General features: G+C 41.8%; 2 protein-coding genes across 7 annotated transcripts in view; one reads left to right on the forward strand and one right to left on the reverse strand.

Annotated features, from left to right (window-relative positions):
• Positions 1-265: 265 nt before the first annotated feature.
• Positions 266-8,678, reverse strand: SOCS4 (suppressor of cytokine signaling 4). 2 transcript variants are annotated; one of them, XM_075104297.1, is made up of 3 exons: positions 8,385-8,626; positions 2,577-2,659; positions 266-2,136 (listed from the first exon to the last, which is right to left on the reverse strand). In XM_075104297.1, exon 3 carries the CDS (start codon positions 2,033-2,035, stop codon positions 725-727), a length of 1,311 nt encoding a protein of 436 aa, XP_074960398.1. In that variant the 5' UTR covers positions 2,036-2,136; positions 2,577-2,659; positions 8,385-8,626; the 3' UTR covers positions 266-724. The 2 variants fall into 2 exon arrangements, with proteins under 2 accessions (XP_074960398.1, XP_074960397.1); XM_075104296.1 differs by lacking the exon at positions 2,577-2,659 and having other exon boundaries at positions 8,385-8,678.
• A 50-nt stretch (positions 8,679-8,728) lies between these two features.
• The window catches only part of WDHD1 (WD repeat and HMG-box DNA binding protein 1), a 29,619-nt gene continuing 18,032 nt past the window's right edge, over positions 8,729-20,315 (forward strand). Inside the window, exons 1-8 of one of the 5 annotated variants that reach the window (XM_075104290.1) lie at positions 8,729-8,798; positions 9,140-9,228; positions 10,662-10,773; positions 13,508-13,659; positions 15,879-15,990; positions 16,531-16,581; positions 18,298-18,393; positions 19,966-20,058. In XM_075104290.1, the coding sequence (XP_074960391.1) occupies positions 9,152-9,228; positions 10,662-10,773; positions 13,508-13,659; positions 15,879-15,990; positions 16,531-16,581; positions 18,298-18,393; positions 19,966-20,058 (693 nt within the window). In that variant the 5' untranslated portion in view covers positions 8,729-8,798; positions 9,140-9,151. Of the gene's footprint in view, positions 8,840-9,012; positions 9,032-9,139; positions 9,229-10,661; positions 10,774-13,507; positions 13,660-15,878; positions 15,991-16,530; positions 16,582-18,297; positions 18,394-19,965; positions 20,059-20,315 lie in introns of those variants that run through there. The other 4 variants (XM_075104292.1, XM_075104295.1, XM_075104291.1 and 1 more) reach the window with 4 other exon arrangements.

Genomic DNA, 20,315 nt, shown 5'->3' on the forward strand with positions numbered 1-20,315 from the left:
CCAGAACCCCACTGCTCTGATGATGACGAGCCTTCCTCTTTTCCAACCAAAATCTTTTCACACCCAGTTTATACACATTTGTTCCTGCACGGAGTGTTGTCCTTAACTTGAATTGTTTTTCCCCTCCCTGGTGTTTAGTCCCCTGATGTATTTATAGAAAGACCATATCCTCTTTCAAACTTCATTTTGCTAGGAATAGTAATGTTAGAAATAGACTGATGAATTTACTGTACTAGATACGGGCGGACACGGACACACACACACAGAGGTGAGAGCACTCATTTTAAAAGAAATGCAGAAAATACAGATGAGAATCTTTAGTTAACAGTGCATTATTTGAAACATGTTGGCAATGTATGTAAATTACAATATAAAAGACAAAAGACAGATCAAGTTCAAAACTGATTTTTAGGGTTGGTTTTAGATCTAAAGACTATCCATCTATAGAAATACCAGAAAGCCTACCTGAAAATCTGAAAAACTCTAGTTTGGGAACAGTACCAAAAACCCACAATGAATATCATTTCTAAAAAAGAGAGCTGGGAAGACTCAAAGTACATTTGGATAAAAAAAGCCTTAGACAGAGGCTAGTTTGGGTGGTGAGTAATCTGCAGAAAAAGAAAAAATTGCTATTTAAAAAAAACCCCAAACCCTAGAAGGAAGAACGACCGAACATACTATTTGTCTGTTTAGAGACAATTTCATCTTTTCATAAAAATATTTTCTAGCTTTGCTGCTCTGGCACATCAATCCTGAGTACTCTAACTTTCGACTTATAATGATATTCCTTCAGGTACAGCTTCACCGATGGAGGAATGGGAAGCGCGTCAATACCATCGTAAGTTGTGCAGTTGCAAATGACTGTTCTACATATATGTTGAAGAGAAAAAGGAAAAGTCCTGTTTAGCGGAGTGGATAAAAGTGGTTCAAAGAACATACAGGAACTTGGATCTTTGTAGTGCTCTAGGAGTCCCGTTATGTCAGGAGAGTGGAAGACGCAAGGGTCGTGGGCATCAAAGCTGAAGTTGTGATTCCACTGCTCAATCCGCGCATGGAGGGAACGACTGTAGCGCCTGAAGCTCACAGAAAACAAATAGTCTTCTTGGGCAGAATCTCGTAACAAAAAGGTTCCCTCTGGCTTTCCTTCTAGCAGCGCCTCAGCTGCATATTTATCCATGACTCCCCAGTAGCAGGGATTGTTATTGATCTGGAGGAGATCTGGGACTAGGCAGTGGACATAATCAATCTGCGTATGGTATTTTGGCGGCGTTTCCATCTGTAGCAGCTCATCATCCGTTTCCCATTTGGGCTTGTTTCTTTTTCTAGAACTTGTGCACAGTGTTATAACTTCATCGTCAGAGTCCATATCGCTCTCGTCTTTACTGCTCCGTACCGCCTTACCTGTAACCAACTCAGCCCTCGAATCACCCCTAGAGGAACCACTGTCGGTAAAGTCACAGGACTGGGAGGGAGAGTCCGCTCCCCCGTTGGCGATCTCGTCGTCTCGCAGCTGATCCTCCCTTTCCTCACGCTGGGATAAATCAGCAATTATCCAGTCTTCCGCTTTTGGACTTATGGGGGCCGTATGTCTTTTGATCAAGTGCCACCGAAAAGCTAGCTCCGAGCGTGGAGGGAAAGGACACTTATCTAGCATTAACTCACTGATATGAATTTTTCTTTTTGATGGCAGTCCTGAGGCATGCCGACTGCTACAGTTCTTTATGGGAAAGCACTGACCCACAGCGTCTTGCAGCTTCTGTTTGAGAGACCGGCCTAAAAACCTGTGACCACACGAATGGTCTAGATCCAGCTCAATAGACGAGCAGCTGTATTTCCTCTCTTGGCTCCTTAAATTAGCCCCCGATCTTCCCGCAGCACTTGCTGTTTCAGCATCAGAACAGTGCTCACTCTTTTTAGACCAGGAGAGCTTCTTTCCACTCCAGACATAACCGTCCTTTCTATCCACACTTCTGCTCCGGCTGCTTTTGGGTCTCACATCTGCGCTTTTAATATTACTGTCCTTATTTTCTGCCATTTTGACAGGTTTGCTTCACAAGTTGCCAGAAAGCACACTCTCTTCTTCTTGTAGGGTTTTTCTACATAAGGAAGCTTCCACGAGGCACCTTCTGAGATTATCTAAGGAAAAAGAAAACACAGCTAAGTTAACAGGTGTGCACGCACGCAACACAAGACCAGTGCATACAGGACAACAGCGACAATTAAAATTGCTAACCATGTAAAAATAATATGACCAAGCTGAACTCACTAGAACACTCCACAAATACTGGGCTACTCCCAGACAAGGCTCTCTTGACCCTTCCTTGGGAAAAGCATCCTCTGGAATAAACCATCTGAGGTGTTTTTAGTGTCCGTTCTGACTACGCAGCAGAGCAGAGGGTTTTAGGTGTTGGCAACCCTGTCGTGCTAGGGTCCATTTTAAAGGGAAGCACTTACGCGGCAGGTGATACTGCTGTAGCTGTTTACTGAGCAAATTCTGCATCTCTTCCAAATAACCTTTCGAGAAGAAACAAGCCAAAACAGAAGCAACTAGGTCAGAGTACAAAGAGCTACTGTACCTAGATGATATGCCTGTTTGCTACTAATCCACAGGGTGGGATGCCAGAGATCTTTTTCTTAACTGACACTTTGGGGTCACTTTCTGGATAAAAAAAAATAAAAAAATTAAATTATATCAGTCACAGATTCCGTCAATTTCTGAAAGCTGTTTTCCTCTGCCTTTTCAATCGGAGCTAGAAAATACTGAGCCCCTAAGGGATTGAAATATCTGGGGCTTTACATACTGAAAAGGATTAAAACAAATCCAGTCCCTTACTAAAAGCAATTTTAAAAGGCCATGAAAGATGGAACTGCTTATTGCTCATTAGAGAAGAAAGTTTACATTATTAAAATCAGTGTTGCTCTGAGACCTACGGTTGCTGATTTCATTCTCTTTTGTTTCCAAAAGTGCATTGAATTCTCAAATAGATAAGAGGTTTCCTTTTGAATGTTGTGCTTTGAAAAGGAAAAAAAAAAATCCTCTTTTGATTACTTCATTGAAAGTAGAGCAGAATTTTTTCAAGGTACATAGCCAGCAATATGTCATGGACGCTATACCCTCCCGAGGCACAGCAGAATGTAGAAATATTTCCCATCACGTACCACGATGCTTCTGCACCAAAACAACGTGCAGCTCCTAGCTCCTCTATTCCACTGGGGTTTTTTTGTGTGTTGTTTTTGGGTTTTGGTTTCTTTTTTTTTTTTTTTAAACTAATTGACATGGTAAATACTAAGCAGGAAAAGAAAAGGGCATGCACTTCCTCTCTCCATTCAATCCATTCTCATCATCAGGATTAGCCAGCATGACACAACCTCTCTGTGGTCCCCCGGGGCTGTGCAGGCTGAGTTCTAGCCTCTGCTTTCAGTAAAAGAATAAGACTGCCGTGCCAAAAGGCTTACATGCAATCTGTGGGCCAAATGCATCCCAGATGGAACTTTCACCCAGGAATTTTTGACATTGCATTCCTCATTTACAACCCACAAACCTGAGAGCTGTGGGGGAAAGGAAAAGAGAGGGAGGAGACGCAGAAAGGTAGAAATGAGGGTGAGATAGGTTAAATATTGCAAATACGTTGAAAAAAACTGGCATTAGAGTGATGCCAGTGAATAGTACCTCACTGGCACCAAGTGGAATCACAGAACGGGGTCCGTTTCCAGCAATTACAAATCAAAGATTAAAATAATAATTTCTTTTTCTTCTCTCAGGATTTTGCAAACCACTTTTCAGTGAAAACACTGCAGGATGCAGGAGAAAGGCACCATTTTTACCTGAGGCCTGAAACCCCTTTATTTAGACCAAGATTCATTGATTGCTTTGGTAACATTGATATTTTTCATCTATAAACAACTAGAGTGGAGCACTGAATTTTCTCCACAATTAAAAAAAGAGGGAAAACAGCAATCCCATTTACCCTGGTGCTAATGTGAAGTAACTGAAGACACAAAGTTATTCTAGATTCATTCTGTGGTTAAATACATTAACTCTCTATATATGGGATTTTTAATTGGACAGAGAGATATCACTGAGGTTGCAAAGTCAAGTACTTAAAAATTAGGATATGACAGTTTGTAATTGCTTTTGAAACCTTCAATTATCTTATTCTGCACATCCAGCCCATATAAGGAATAAGAATAGGCAGAATATGGGCTTTTAATTAAAAACTGCAAAACGTACAAAACCCTGACGTGCTGAAAAGGCCCGTTATCTCCTAACTTCAGCCTTGCCACTGAAATAAGCTCAGTGTTTTATGTCATTTCTGGGTTGTCATTGCATTTAACTGTAAAGCCACCTTCTACTTTGTACCTGTCTTCTACTGCGAATCATTAGTGGTGCCTGAACCCTGAAACTTAAACTGGAGAACTAGCACATGATGCTGTAAGACATGCACCATTAGCCAGCAACACAGAAGGCTGTTTCCCTGGGGTTTGAAGGCTGCTGGAACCGAGGCGCCAATTCTGCCACGTCAGAGCCGTAATTGCTACTCAGACATAACACCAGACCCGTGAAGAGCGTGGAATAAATGAAGAAAAAAGGGATGTCATCCTGCTAAAGCCAGGTTTGAACTTGACTGTGTGAAGGAAGAGTAAAGGATAGTTCTGGGGTCAGCTTGAGACTTGGGAGACAAAACCTCGGTTTCCAAATCTGCTACAGCCATCCCCATGCTTGCAGGCAAGCTGCCTTCTGAAAGACGTGCCAGCCACAGTGTATTTAGGTGCCCAAATCCCACCACGTGGCATTACAATAAGGGCTCATGCCTTCATACCTTTCCAAATCTGTGATTCGCAGCCCCACCAATAAAATGGGGACCAAAAATAATTTGGGTGTTGGGAACAAAAAGGCATAAAGGGCAGTGGAGCATTCAGTGCTGTTTTGCTACTTAAGGCTGTCCACCTTGTGCTGCAAGCGTCCAAGGGAAATGCCATGTCCCGTACATCCATTAATGGCTGGAGTGCAACTGAAAGAGCAGGAGAGGAGGGCAAGGATAAAAGAGAGGGAACACAGAGTGTACTTTTCCCTACAGGGTAAGGTTAAATGGAAGAGTCCAGCCCTGTGCAGCTTACATGCAGCAGTTCTGAGATCTTTTTTGTAGCTATAATTAGTCTCCTGCCTACAAAAGCCTTCTTCTTCTATGCAGGGATACCTTAGGCATCTCAGAAGCAGGCAGATTTGACAAAACCCTTATGCTTGAAACTCTTCCGCCTAAGCAAATGGCAAAGATAAAGCAATGTGCAGGCATAAGCAGAGTTCACTTCGGGCCATGGGATCCAGCTTGTAGTTCAAGGTTATCCAACACTGTCACAGCTTACAGTCCCTGAGGACAAGCAGAGAGCTGGGTGGTTTTTATTGTTGTTTTTACAATGTGCACAGCTCCCCCCTTCAGTGGCACGTCTCCCACCAGGCTGAGGTGGGGGGGGCGCATAGGGCTGCACAAGATGCCTTTTTTTTTTTTTTTTTTCAAATGCTGATGCCTCAACACTAAGACTTCAAGCCCAAACTAAAAGCAATAAATATCTAGAAGCTATTTGGAGGCAATAACAATACTACCTCCTAGCCAGAGGTGGGCTGCAATCAACAGCCATGATAAGACAGTTACAGCCTCACCATATGTCTAATTAAATCAGCGACAAATACCCAGTAACTCCAACAGGAGAATCAAAACCGTAAGTGTAGACAGACCTTTTTTTTATTTATTCAATAAATACTGAATCACTTTAACTAGCTTTTTATGCCCTGAGCCATTGAACCCTTGCCTCTAGCCCAGTACCTCCCAATCTTCCTCATCAAGCTGCTTCCCTTGCGGTATCACGAAGCAGCAGATGGTGGGGGGTCTCCAGCCCACCCTCCCGCTTGAATCGGGACCACTGCCAGTGTGGGCTCAGGGGAGGCACTGCACTGCCCAGCCACGTTCTGAAAACCTCCGAGCGCGGAGATCCCACCACTGCTTTGGTGCTCTCACACCACACGACCCTCCTAGCGAAGGAAGTACTTTGAAAGTTTTCTGTCCAAGCACACAAAAGCCAAAGCGTTGCAGTTTTATGGCTTTAGTTAAACAAGAAAAGGAGACTCACACAAAGAACAATAAATCAATTTTGGAATTGTTATAGGAGTTGATATTCTTCTAGAGCTGATAAAATCCTGAGAGAGAAGAGCAAGCCGTGATAAACTGGAGTACTTCTTTGTTCTTTCAACTTACATAAAAGTTATTTTAAAAACTTCTCACCAGTCACATGCTGTTTCCATTAATTTCACCCAATTACATTTTGGCCGCAAGACCGCATTTTAAAACCTGACCTTCCACTGAAGTTGAGCTGTTATTGACTTATTTTGGAAAAAAGCCCAACCTAGGATAACATTAAGTCTCAATTCTTCTGTCTTAACTTATTTTTCTTCAGTTTTGACTATGTTTATTTTGATTTATGATACTGTCCAAAAATACCTAAGCTAGGCTCCAGAGGCCCTTCCAACAAATTAAAGCAATAATCTCTCACACACACACACAAAAGAAAATGACTGTCTAAGGATACCAGCGACAACCTAGAATACTTCTTACTTGGAAATAGCCTTGTTTCATCTTGGGTCTTTATACCCCAAAACTATTAGCAGGAGCTCCAACACCGGCGCTATTTTATCGACACCCAGGAGGCAGAAGTGATCTGGGAGCAGGTGCCAAAGGCGAGGGCAGCTCATATCTACTGCTTTAACAAAACTGCCCATGTGCTGAAGGAGAGACGCACGCAGCGCTTGGCAGACCGCAGCAGCACTAAATCAGTAAGAGCTTTATGGTCCATGACCAATACTTCGTGCTCCACCCAGAAACCGAAGAGGAGAGCAGCGTGATTCCCGGCTCCCGCCCTGCCGCTCTGCTCACAGCCACTTACGCTTATTAATCAAGACAGCAGCAGGTTGAGTTCCCAACCACGTTTAAAGAATAGCCTTGCATTTGATGCTGTGCCCACTTGGGATGTCTCAAAGCCACCGGGCCTGCAGCCCCTTGGCTGAGTGACCCCCCTGTCCCCCCAAAAAACATCCCCCCAGTTTTCCCATGCCGTTCAAAGAGTCATCCCTCCAGACAATTAATTTAGTTGTTACACAGAACTGAACTTCAAAACTGCTTTTATATGTTAAGATATTTTAGGTGCAGTTTATATGAGAGTTTCTGCAAATTAAAATAATAAAGAAAAATAAATACAGTCTACATGCATTTGTTTCCGTCCCTGGCAGCAGCTTGCAGTAAGGCTGCTGTAAGAATAGCTTGGTCTTCCCACTCATCTGATAAGCAGTTCAGCTTGAAACATTTTGCTAGAACACGTTATCCTTACCAGAAATCACGATTTACTGAAATATGTCAGGATACACCCATGGAAAACATGTTTCCACACAGCTTCCACGAGGTTTAATAATGAAATCTGGGCATATATATATTTAAAAAAAAAAAAAAAAAGAAGCATGCCTGCTTTGTAATCCTGTCACTTACTCATTCATGAAAGTACCAACAATGCGACCGCCACAGAGAGCCCGACCACATTTCCAATATAAATACGTCACTCGGCTCACCCCAACCACCGATAACTCCGCTGCACAGCAAAACTGAAGATAAAAGGGTTTTGCCTGGAAACAATTTTTCTTAGAAGCAGGAAAAAAACAAGCCAGATCATTAAAGCTACATAAAGGGCAAAAAGATTACTCTGATTTTTTTCTCCTTATTTCAGCTATGTCAACCTCTCAAGTTTTTTATTTCTTCAAGAAATAAACCGCAAAGCTTTCTTCCTATTTTTCTCCACACAAAAGCTTAATGATTTTTGCAGCGCAATCGCTACCTGCCTAACTACAACCGCTGTCAACTGTATCTACCACACGCATCGGGATGGCTGTAATTACTGAGTAATTCCGTAATTGCCGTAACAAGCTCCGAGAGGGTTCGATCCTGCAGCCTTTACCCGGGTGACAGCACTCCCCAGCCTCTCTGCAACACTTTGCTGTCACGGGGGTTCTGCCTAAGCGGGGAGCGCCCCTCATTTGGGCTTTCCTTGCCCTCCCTATGCCTCTGGAGGGACTGCCATTCAGTAAATACACACAAGGATATACAGTAAATGTATATGCGCTCTATACAGGCATCGGGCGTGCAGCCACACACAGGTTTTCACAGGAAAAGTGAAGGCCCGCCGAGGAGCGAGCCCACCCCGCTGAGAGCCGGTGTCTGCGCCCCTGACACCGCCTCAGCCCTCCTCACCCTCCTCCGGCCCGCCTCAGCCTTCCTCTGCCCTCCTCACCCTCCTCCGGCCCGCCTCAGCCCCCCCTCACCCTCCGCCTCCCGGCCCTGACTTACGACCCTCCGGAGGGAGCCGCCGATGGCGCTGCCCTCCCTCCCCGGGGAAGCCGCTCGCCGCCCAAGTCGCTCCCTCAGCCGGGCAGGGCGGCCTGACGGGCGGCGGGCGAGGCGCGGGGGTGACGGCGGGAGGAGGAAGGCCGCCGGGGCGAGGCGGTGGCGGCCCCGACTCCTCTCACCCGCCGGAGCGGAGTCGCTGTGAGGCTGCCCCTGCCGCGCCTGCCGCCGCCATCCCCCCTCTCCCGGCCGGGGCCGGCCCCAGCCCCGGTCCCAGCCCCGGCCCCGGCCCCGCCTGCGCGCAGCCCCGCCCCGGGGCTCCGAGGGGGCAGGCCCGGCCCCTCGGGGCGGGCCGGGCGGCGGGGCCGGGCGAGGCGGCGCCGAGCGCGGGAAGGCTCGAAGCGGGCGGCGGGGCCGGTACGGTGAGCGGGCGGCAAGGCAAGGCAAGGCAAGGCAAGGCGCCGCGGCCCCGGCCTCCCCCTCGGCCCAGTGGCGCGGGACCCTTCCCGGGGCGGGGGCAGCCCTGACGGGGAGCGGGGGGAGCCTCGCAGGGCCCGGCGGGCGGCCTGGCCTGGCTGGGCCGGGCCTGACATCTAACATGGCCCCGCGTCCGACATCATCTACCACCCGACATCCCCGCGGGTCGGTGGGTGGGTGGCACAGCAGCCCGGACCTTGCCCTCCCGCCTGAGGCTCTTTCCGAAGCTTTTACATTTTGAAATGTATTTTTCCTCCCTTTTGTCCTCCCTAAATCAACAGGTGAGAGCGAAGATGCCATCCGCACGAAAGCCGATGCGGTACGGCCACACCGAGGGCCACACGGAGGTCTGCTTCGATGACACCGGGAGGTAACTGCCCGATTCCTGTCCCGTTCCTAATGCCCGTATATGTGTGTACTTATGTGTACAATGCCCGTATATATGTGTATATATATGCGTATAATGCCCATATATGTGTATATAGATGTATGTATATAGATATATACATAGACGTACGTGTGTCTATAAAAGCTCTATATGCATTTTTTGTAAGAGTGGCTTCATATAATCTAGCAGAAATCACTGTAATGTGGGAGTAAATATGTTCACATATATACTAAGAAATGAAAAATACAGTTGAAGAAATCCAATATTGGGCTTGCTATCTTTTCTTGGTATTCTTGCTCTAGTTCTTGAATGTATAAACTCAATACTTGCCGTTACCTCTTTATTGGTTGAAAGTAAATGATAAACCAGAAAACAAGCCCTCTCAAAATGAACTCAAGGGGTAAGACTTATATTCTGAGTTTGGTTTAAGTCTGGATTCTCTTATTCCTTTCTTTAGCCCATTAGGCTTGGTACAAAGACTGCTCTTAAGGGTTAGTCTAATAACAATCCCTGGAAACCACAAAAAGCTTTGTTTGCCATTACAATGCAAACGTTTAGAAAAGGATGCAGACATCCTGCCAAATACCACTGCTCCACTACTGCTGGACTCCCCAGCATCGATATATTCAGTGTCAACACAGTGTTGTGTTGCTGTCAAAATACAGACCTTACAGAACTAAGAAGAGCAACATCACAGCTTCACCACTGGCTTTGTAACTTTTTGCTCTTTAATTAGAATTTTTTGGGACTGCAAATAACTTTAGGAAAAAAGAATGCAAGGCTTGATTATAGATTCGTGATGTCTTTAATTAAAAATCTCATGCAAACTTCTGTATATTTGCTCTGTGACTTCAGGTTATTGTTTACTGCATTAAAATAGTGTAAGTTAGCTCCAGCAAACTTTTAATTCCATATTAACTATTTCTTAAGGGTTCTGTAGGCCTGGAACATTTTAAGCTTGTTAAACTTCAGTCAAGTATGCATTAGCGCTCTTAGTTTTGCCCTCAACTTTGTAGTCAGCTGTAAGGTAAGTTTTCAAAGTCTTAAGAGGCAATTAAATGCCCAGTTCTTAGAGAATTCAGTGCTAATCAAGCCCTTTGAAAAATTTGCTCTATGTCCTGGAAAAAATGGATTGACTGATAATATCTACAGGTCTGTCCAGATGAGTGCCAGGCCTATGTAGTTATCAGAGACTCAGGGTGCTGCATTATGTGGCCAGACGTGACTTCCCCCCCCCTCCACCCCGGTCCCCGGTTACATAATAAACATAGGTGTTCGCTGTATCGCGTAGTATATATTGTGTTTCAAGCTAAAAAACCCCTAATACTTTAGTTACATTTTCGTGTTGGGATTGAAAGTCACAGTGGCTGTCCTTTCCATTCCTGAATGTTAACAAGTCCTGTGTCTTTCCACAGCTGCATTGTAACTTGTGGCAGTGATGGAGATGTTAGGATTTGGGAAAACCTGGACGATGATGATCCGAAGTCCATTAATGTGGGAGAAAAGGCCTATTCGTGCGCTCTGAAGGTATTGTCGTTAACAGGACTCCTCTGAGTTGTGTCATGCTGGTGTTGGTAAATGACTGTGCAGATGCTGGATTTTCAAGCTCAGGGATGATGCTTGTGTGAGGAACATTAAACATATACTGGGGTAATACACAGAAACAGGCAAGAATATTACTGTATGTAGCGCATTTCAGTCTGATGTATGTTAAGTATGTAATCTTTGACGTATGTTGAATACGTACATCTTTGTCTTCAGATCAATGTATGGAAAAAATAAATGGAATGCTGTTTAACAAGCAGCAGGTATTTAAATTTGGGCATATGAACACATTCTACCTTTATGTCTAAAGGAAAATATTAAAGCAGTGTTGAAAACAGTTTTCTGAAATACACAGAAATTTAATTGATTAAATGTGCCTGTAGACTTTTTAATACTTTAACTAAATTAAGTACTTTCTATAAATCAAGAGGGCTTCTGGCAATTCATTTTACCCCATACAAGATTGTAGAGGAATTATTCCGTATACTAAACTTCTGTAATATTTTTTTTCCTCCTCTTCCTTCACATTCCGTTATACTCATTTCTGACTTTGAGCTCCTTTCTGAGAAGCAAACCCAGCAGATTAAGCTAATCATGCAGTGAACTTTTTAGGCTGTTTCAGTGTTTTCTCACAAAGTGAGTTGCAAAAAGTTTCCCAGCATAAGATGTGATCATCAGGTATTAGGAAAAAGAGCCAAGCGGTTGTTTTATGTGGGCCAGTTTTAAGGTCCAGTTACTTTCACAGTATCTGGTAATGCTTTGGTAATACTTTTTTATAATTGCTTAGTGTTTCGCTCTCAAATTGTCGTTTAGCCTAAAGGTGCCTCTGACCCACCGTCCCCAAAGTCAGAAGAGAACAGGATTCTTGCTTAAGTTGTAAGAATTGGTGGGAATGCTGACTAGAGGCAGTTCTGTAGGCTGGCTGACTGGCATTTGAAACATAACCTGCTCAGTTTGTGTTAATGTCAAGGCAGTTCCTTTTACTATATCTTCCAGGAGTCATTAGTTGTACGTAACAAGGCAAATAAGTTACCTATATGAATTTGTATAATAGAAAAGAATTCTTTTCGCTTTGCATGTTCTCTTACCTTGAGAATTCTCACAGTATTTCCTTTATGAGCAATTATTGGTATATTACATTGGCAGCAGAAGGTCTAAAATGCTGTCTTTGTGCCAATTGTAGAAGAGAGGAATTCCAGAAGTTTACAGTAGTTCTTTGTAATGATAAAGGGAAATTTTAAAATTGTTTTTCAACTATTTGTGATTTTGGGGTGGAGTATGAAAAAGGAAATAAATGAGAGGTAACATATATGTATTCTATTTTAAAAACAATCCTTTGAAACTATATTCAGAACTACTGCCTCAAGTGAAACCTCTTTCTTATATCCTTTTTAACATACTGTATGTATCTGTTCCTCAATACCTGTATAATCTCTTTTCATCACTGATTTTTAAGGGTATTTTAGTGTTGATTTTCATCACATTACTTATCTTTTCACAAACCAAGTGAGGTGACTTGAGTGAGTTCTCTTAGTACATCAGTGGCTAAAACTATTAATGAATAGAGGAGGGAAAATCCTGGCTTTAATTTTTGACACCAGTAGGGAAAATCCTCTGCTCTTAAGTTTATTGTAAAATGCTTTTAGGTTTGAGGGATTTTTTTTTATTTTTAAATAGTGACATTAAGAATGTTTTGTGAGACTTCAGGACATATCATTTCAAAAATTATTTGTTAACGAAAATGTTGTGAGGAACTGATCTGAGGTGACAATGTAATCTAGGTAATAAATCTCATCTCTTAGGCTATTATGGTACTGGCTGCTGCTTTGTTTATCTTCAGGATTTTTACTCTAGCTTTAGGCAACTCAAAAAAAAAGCAACACCCGCCAAACCCAAACAAAAAAAACCCTCAAGGAAATAAGGCATTTCTATACTTATATATTTCAAAAACTTACTGCGATGTACTACTGAGGAATAGCGTTGTCACATGAAGAAGAGAGAGTACTTTTCCAAGTGTAGGATAATTATTTCTTTTGTTTTGCGCTTCTTTTAATCTGGATTAATTTTTAGTAAACATCTGCCTTCTGTTTTCTGAAAAGAACTAAGCCATAGCTCATGAACTTCTCATCTTTCCCTGGTGGCATTTAACTGAGAAAGTTCGGTCCGAGGGTGCCCTCTCCTGATGCTGCAGCATATTAATCTAAATAAGACACAAGATTCTTCCTGTTCTAAGAGTTTTCTTGCCTGTGTAAAAAGAGTGAATTTTCCATCTACCAGAAGAAGACTGGATAATTCTCTCTGAAATTAATTAGCGGCCTTGAGTATTCATTATTTTAGTAAAAATACAAGTTGGGAAGGTGCACTATGCAGTAAATTGCCAAATAATTGGCCTAATTAATTTTAAGTCTGCTGAAGCAACTCGAGTTTCAGTATTAAATCTAGCAGTGTGTTTCTCCAGGACTGAAAGTAAGAATAATTTTCCTAGTTTTTAATAGTTTGGTTAAAGTGAGAAGGTATTAAAGTTACTGTGCTTGTCTGTATATTTTTGGGGAGAAAAAATTTAAACAATATTTTCCCTACTACTCTTACTGTCAGACCTCTTTTCGAAATACTGAAGTTAATCTGCCCAAATATTGGGAACATCAGAGCGTTTTTTTGGGCTCTGTGGGCATAAATGTGTTTTAACTAACAATTTTTATGATGACTTTGTGTTTAGAATGGAAGACTGATCACAGCAGTATCAAACAATACTGTTCAGATACATACATTTCCTGAAGGAGCTCCAGATGGCATCCTTACTCGTTTCACCATGAACGCAAACCACGTTGTCTTTAATAGTGACGGTACCAAAATTGCTGCTGGATCTAGGTAATCTGTGCGTGATGAGGAAAAGCATTGTTATCGTTCAAAATCTGGCAACTTCCTTGCATGCTGAGTTTTACCAATGAGATCATTAAACCACATACCTCCGAGGGTTTTGAAGTATTGCAAAATGCCTTCTGGGGGTGGAGAGGAGGAAAGGAATGAAAAGGACTTTAGGAAACAATGCTCCGAGAGATACTTGATCCACCAAATAATTTTAAATGGAATTCTGTTGTTGTGAAATAATTCCTTTTCTTTAGGAGCCTTGAGTGTTTTCAGCTTTCAGTCTTACAACGTGTAAGCATAAGTCTTATATGGCCCATATGGATCTCATTGCAGCATCCAGGATTTTGTTACTCTGTGCTAAAGATAAAGTCCTGACTGTTCAGGATCGTGGTGCTGCAGATTTATATGCACATGCAAAAGTTAGAGGGGTTCTAATTTGTGCAAGAGCTTTGAGTCATTCTCTGGCTTAGGTATCATCACCATTCTGCTGAATGATAACAGATGAGAGTTGCAAGACTTGCCTGAGAGAAATTAAATGCATAGTTTAGTTAAGTTCTTAGGGCAGCATGTTTGCTTTTACATGATATACGCTAGTCCTTTAAAGAGGTGGCAAAATAGCAAGCAGGCAATATTTATTTAATTTCAGGTTTAGGTGATTCTTAATTGGATTTGGTGGACTCTTTGGGCAGCTATAGCTACAGCTGGGCTGTCTGCTTGCCTCTCTACTGGAATTTGTCGTCCACAGTAGAGATGACAGAGCATTTAATCTGCTCCCTGGCTCCTCTAAGTGTGAACTGAACTGGAAAGCAATTTGGGTGAATATGCCGGACTGTGAACTCTGGCAGTGGTGGAGCAGCCACACCAGCTCCCCCAAACCTGGGAGGCTGGACAGCTGGGGGCAGTAACCACACTGATCTCTAAATCTGACCAGGGATCATGAGTTTGGGCCCTTTGCCAGTGCTTGTTTCTGAGGGAACAGCTCTGCCCTGGGATCTGACTTTGATTAGAGAGATTAGGCAGACAGCAGACTCCTTTCTGGTGCTAAAACTTTTACAAAAATCCAGTACTTCTGCAGCCTGGCCCGGGCTCCCACATGAGGAAAAAGAGGTCATAAGACTGTGAGGCCACCCCTCGATGAGGTCTTCTGTAACATACTGACGGAGAAGATGACAGCCATGAAATGACGAGAATGCAGCTAAGAATTGCTTTTAGTTGTCCCAGATTTCTCCATTTTTTATGTGAAGTCTGCAAACTTCAGTTTATATGTAACTTTAACATCCAACTGGTTGCCAAAGGTCACATGAACTATTTGAAAAATAGTTGTGTGGCTTCTTAAATAAGCAAAAAATATCCTACTGCCTGTTTTTTTTGTTTTTCTTTAAAGTTGTCGTGCATTGTTTTAAGAGTGCTAACATAATTTTAGTTGTCTCGCAACAGAGCTTATATAAAGACTTCCTTTTAAGACTGTTAAGATAGCTTTAGATAGCTGACAAAACGGAGGTTGTGTTTCTGAGTATAGTTAAAGTTATGGGTAACCCTATAGAATTAGGTCCTAAAATTAAATTTCTCTCTGAGGGTGTTGCAATGAAGCCTGAGAGTGGTACTGAAAGATTGTCAGAGGAGTTCTTTAGCTTAGAAGCTGGCATTGATATCTTGAGTTAAACGGCAGTGATGTCTGTAATTTTGGAGGAGGGAATAAGCTGTATAAAAGCTGTAAAAATTCTGTTAATGTGTCTGGTATATTAAATGGTCTTAAAAAATCCTGTTAAAACATCACAAAATAAACTACTTGCTCTATCTTAAAAAAAAAAACAAACCAGCCACGTGGCCAAATAATTAGTCATGAATGTTGGTCCCATTCAACAGAGTTTTTGTTAAGTCAGCTCTCTGGTATCTAAGCAGACGTTTTCCTTAGGTCATATAGAATATTTTATTAAACAGGTATACGGTCTGTGTCTACATAATATACTCTTCAAAGAGCAACCATGTTTTATGAACTTTGACATGAACAAAAATTATTTTCTGATAAAAATAGCCTGGCCTTGCTGCTATGGCAGGAAGCCTGACGGTTCTCATTTTCCCATAGATCATAGTGTTGAAAGCTGTGACTTCCCCAAAAGATAGTTAGTGCCCAACTTTTTTTATTGCCATAAACACATAGTTTGTCATTTTTAATACCAATGTTAATACTTCTATGTCTGTGCTGTTGTAATCTACAGTGACTTTATGGTCAAAGTTGTGGAGGTGACTGATAGCAGCAAGCAGAAAACATTCCGAGGACACGATGCGCCTGTTTTAAGCCTGTCTTTTGACCCCAGGGATGTTTACCTGGTAAAAACACTTTCTTGTTTCCTTTCTACTTTGAAAATCCTTTTCCCTGGGAAAGGAAGTATATACTTTTTTTAAAAAAATAAACAAACCAGTGATGGGGCACGTGAGACTACTCCATTGCAGCTAACCTTACTGATGATGGGATGTGTGACAACTTGTTGCCTCCCAGGAGAACTCAGTCTGTGCTTTACTACTCAATTACTGCTGGTGTTCTTCTGGAATCTAATGCAGATCTGATTTTAGAGGGGAAAAGATGGCTCACTAAAGAAATTCAATATTAATTTCAAGCCTCTTTTGTGAATAAGCAGCTTACTTGAAGTGTGAGGGTGTGTAATTACAGTAGCTTGGATCTGAGTGCAATTGTCCAGTTGACAGTATTAGAAAGTTTTAAGTCTTAAAATGGTTTAAATAAGGAGACTTTCTTTTCAAAACTGCCTGTGTGTATATCTATATGTGTAGCATTGGTTATAGGGATTTTTTTGATTTTGTAGCATTGATTTCTCTACATCTTTAATTTGTTTGCAAAAATCTCTTACATAGGCATCGTCGAGCTGTGATGGTTCTGTCAGAGTGTGGAAAATCGCAGATCAGGTAAAAGGCCTGCTGTTCAAAGTTAAGTGTTTCATAAGAAATCTGGGATTTCACAGACAGCGAGAAGAGCTGGACTGAAATAACCCTGCTGGAATAGGTTTTCTTTTTGGGAAGAAATCTAACTACACTTTACAGAATACTTTTATCCACTTCTGAGAGAAACTTCAAAGCCTGATGATGAAATGTTGCCTGGGTATCTATGGATTGTTCTTCCTGTCTGTGGAATCCCCGATTTCTTCCATTCATCTTTCTTCATTGGCCAACATTGTGTGTTTTGTCCTCGGCACATTCAGAAATAACGCTTCTGTGAAAAGGTAGTGATTGACATCAGAGTTCTTATTTCAGAATTTCAGCTCATTGCTTTCAGGGTTAAGGAAGGATTTTTACTCTAATAAACAACTATCTAGGCATATTTTGGTTTTATTTATATTTACCAAGCTTCCTATGAAATTATGAATAGTTTTCAGGATTGTAGACTGACTGGCGAAGGTGGAATAATGCTCTGAGAAGGTACACAGTATCGTTTTTTAATAAGTGATCTGGTTGGTTAGTCTCATTAGGAACACGATTACTTTGACCTGAGATTAGGAAGAGATATGGATTTCACATGCCAGGATCACTGAGATGATGGCCATGATGATAATATTTTTCTTTGATAGGGGACTTTGGGCACAATGTTGCTTTGGTGTCTCCTGCTCTCTGCCTATGGCACACACACTTCATTTTCTGAGGTCTTGAGGTTCAGCTCGGTGCATCTCAACCTTTTAGATTTGAGTGAGTTTAAGGCTATTGACAAGGGGCTTGCTATTCCACTTTCTTGTTTGTTCACAACAACTTCTCCGAAGAAAGACATAAATCAGAGTTTGAAGAACATACTTTATTACAAATACATTCTTTAGGCTCAGCTCAGCAATATTTAGCTGAGATAGTCCAGGGCCTGTATGAAAGCAGATTGAGAGTGAGAATCAGGTTTAGTCTCTGCTCTTTGAACCCTAAGGAACTTGAAAAGAGGGTTTCAAGTGAATGTTTTAATAAGGCAATTCTGCATATGTGAGTGGGATTCTTTTTGCTAAATGCCATTGACTGGAATAAGAATCCGTGTGGAATTATTCCTGTAAGTGCAGTTGAAAATGTATCCCCACACTTGTGGATTGCTACTTTTTAAAAACAAAAGCACGCTTCTAATGTGAAATCTTGTGTTCCAGACTGACAGTGGGTGCCGTCCGGGGCAATTACACTAACAGTGCCCTAGGACTGTAGCAGTATGATGTATGTATCTCTGCCGTAGTTTGAGAATATAGCCATTCATTCTTTATACTGCTGTGGTGAGATTCAGCTGGTGTGTGTCACCTTGCTGCAGTTGCTCTGCGTTTGACAAATGCGTTTTGGCCAGATTTCTCTATAACCTAAAAATATGTGAGCTCATTTGTTCTGTACTTGATTAAAACCGCTTGTTCTGTGATCTTCTTTCTGTTACAAGTAGTTGTATTGTCATTAAAATGTTTCAGATCTGTATTGGCAAGGTTTTTTTTTAGTTAGTTATTTTTTTTTAAGGCAGTACGTACCATTGTATTTGAATGAAAGAGATTATTTCCGTTCTAAAAAATCTTTTTCCTTTTAGTTTTTTCCCCCCACACTTTTCCTTTAAGAATTTGTACTGTACAGTAGATTTTCACAGAGCTAGGAAAACTCATTTTTTTCATATTTTGTTTTCAGACATGCACAACAAGCTGGCCACTGCTGCAGAAATGTAATGATGTGATAAATGCTAAATCAATATGCAGGCTTGGCTGGCAACCTGGCAGCGGGAAGGTAAGAGACATTGTTTTAGCCACATCTTAATCCTTTTCTCTTTGGGTGTCCAACAGTAGAATTCAGTCTGGGCAAGCCCAGTTTGCATCTCCTGGGACTAAGGAAAATATTTGGGGTGAAGTTTGCTTTTAGGAGGGAAAAAAAAAACAGCCTGGAAATGGTTACTTGTTTAAGCTCCAGACTGCGTTTGGCAGTAGTCCAGCTGTCAGCCCAAAACAGCGTTGAACGGTCATGTTGCGCTTAATAGGAAGGAATATTTTACACGAGAGAAATACTCAGATTGTTCACAATGGAACATCAAAGGAGTTCAGTCTTTCTCTACTTTAAGTAAATTTTGCCCTATCAGTAGTCTTGCACTGTAAATATTTCCTTAGTAAGTTGTGACCTGAAGTGCGAAGTTGATTTTGTTGTGACTAAAGGTGATGCCGATACATGCTATGGGTCCAGTGGATGGGTCACCAGTTGAAATGGGTTGGGGAGTTAGCACAGCTGTTTAGATGTCTCTGTAGCACATAACCTAGAACACCTCTGCATTATAAGGTGCAGGAAGGGCGAGAGGAGGAAGGAGCAGGTAAACGTGACCTGTAAGAAATAAGGCATGGCCTGCCATAGTTGAAGTAAAGGACAGGGAACTGAGCGAAAGCTGGCCAGTTGGAAAAATTGTTTTAGGTTCTGCCACACTATTATCACAGGCAAGAACAGAAGCCATATTTGCCCTTTATTGACATTCCAGTATACTGGATCTAAAGAGTATTTTCCAGTGTTTTCACACATTTCTTACCTGAATAATCTTGTTTCCCCAACTTAGCCTATGTGTCTGCCTACCCGTGTCCACTCTTCAAAATACCTGGCTGCTATAATAGCATTATACATGACATTTCTGTGGAAGAGAGAATGTCACCTGCAGTACAAATTGTTTCAATATCCATATTGCATCAAACCAAATACTTTTAATTTTTAGGCTGATTCTTCACACACGCACAGGTGAAATGTAAGTGGTTGTCTTGCTTCTCTTACAAAGCAAATTGTTAGAAGTCATTAAAACCCCAAATACTAAAAAAAAAAAATAAACAGGCAGTAACATTTATGTAGTTTTGTGCAAGATGAAATGAGCTTTTTCAGGAACTGGCTATTCAAATAAGATTTATTAGGAATTTGTAACCTGATCAAAAGAGGTTTAGGGAGGGAAAATGAAAACATAAGCCTTGTGCTCAGAGCATTGAGAACTATTTATATGTGTGTGTGTGTGTTAGTTGTTTCATAAATAAGAACTTCTAACCTTATGGTGCAGCTGTCATTATCCTCAGCTTTCTGCCAGAAAGAAACGAAAATTAAAATAAAACCAGGCATGCTTTCCTATGTTGCATGTGGAAAACATTAAAGAGCCTTGTAATTTAAGTTACTTCAGCTTTCTTTACTTTCTCAGTTGGCATTGCTAGGATGCTAGAGGACCCTTAAATACTGAGGCAGTCACAACTGTAATACTTCTGAATGAAGGAGCTATGCTATTTGAATGTTCTCTTGGAAAGGTAACATGTTCTAAATTGTCGGATTCTTGTTTCCTTTGAACAGTTGCTGGCAATTCCTGTAGATAAAGTTGTTAAACTCTACAGGAGAGAGACTTGGGATAGTCAATTCAATCTATCCGATACATTCATCACACAGGTAGGTACATAAATCAGGTGCTTGCTAAACCTTCCATAATTTAAATGTTGTTCTGCTAGAAATTATCTTCTGGACAGTATCTCCCTTCCCTTCCCCCACTCCCCCCACCCACCACCCTGGTGATGATTACTCACGTTTTCTGTTTAATTTCTGATCCTGTTAGTTTATGTTGGAAAACAACGCAAGAGATACTTGATGAGTGTCAAACATGTCTTTATGTGGCTCTGGTTCATCTCTTTCATTTATAGTAACCCATT

Source organism: Phalacrocorax aristotelis, chromosome 9, assembly GCF_949628215.1.
Source record: "Phalacrocorax aristotelis chromosome 9, bGulAri2.1, whole genome shotgun sequence".
Taxonomy (NCBI): domain Eukaryota; kingdom Metazoa; phylum Chordata; class Aves; order Suliformes; family Phalacrocoracidae; genus Phalacrocorax; species Phalacrocorax aristotelis.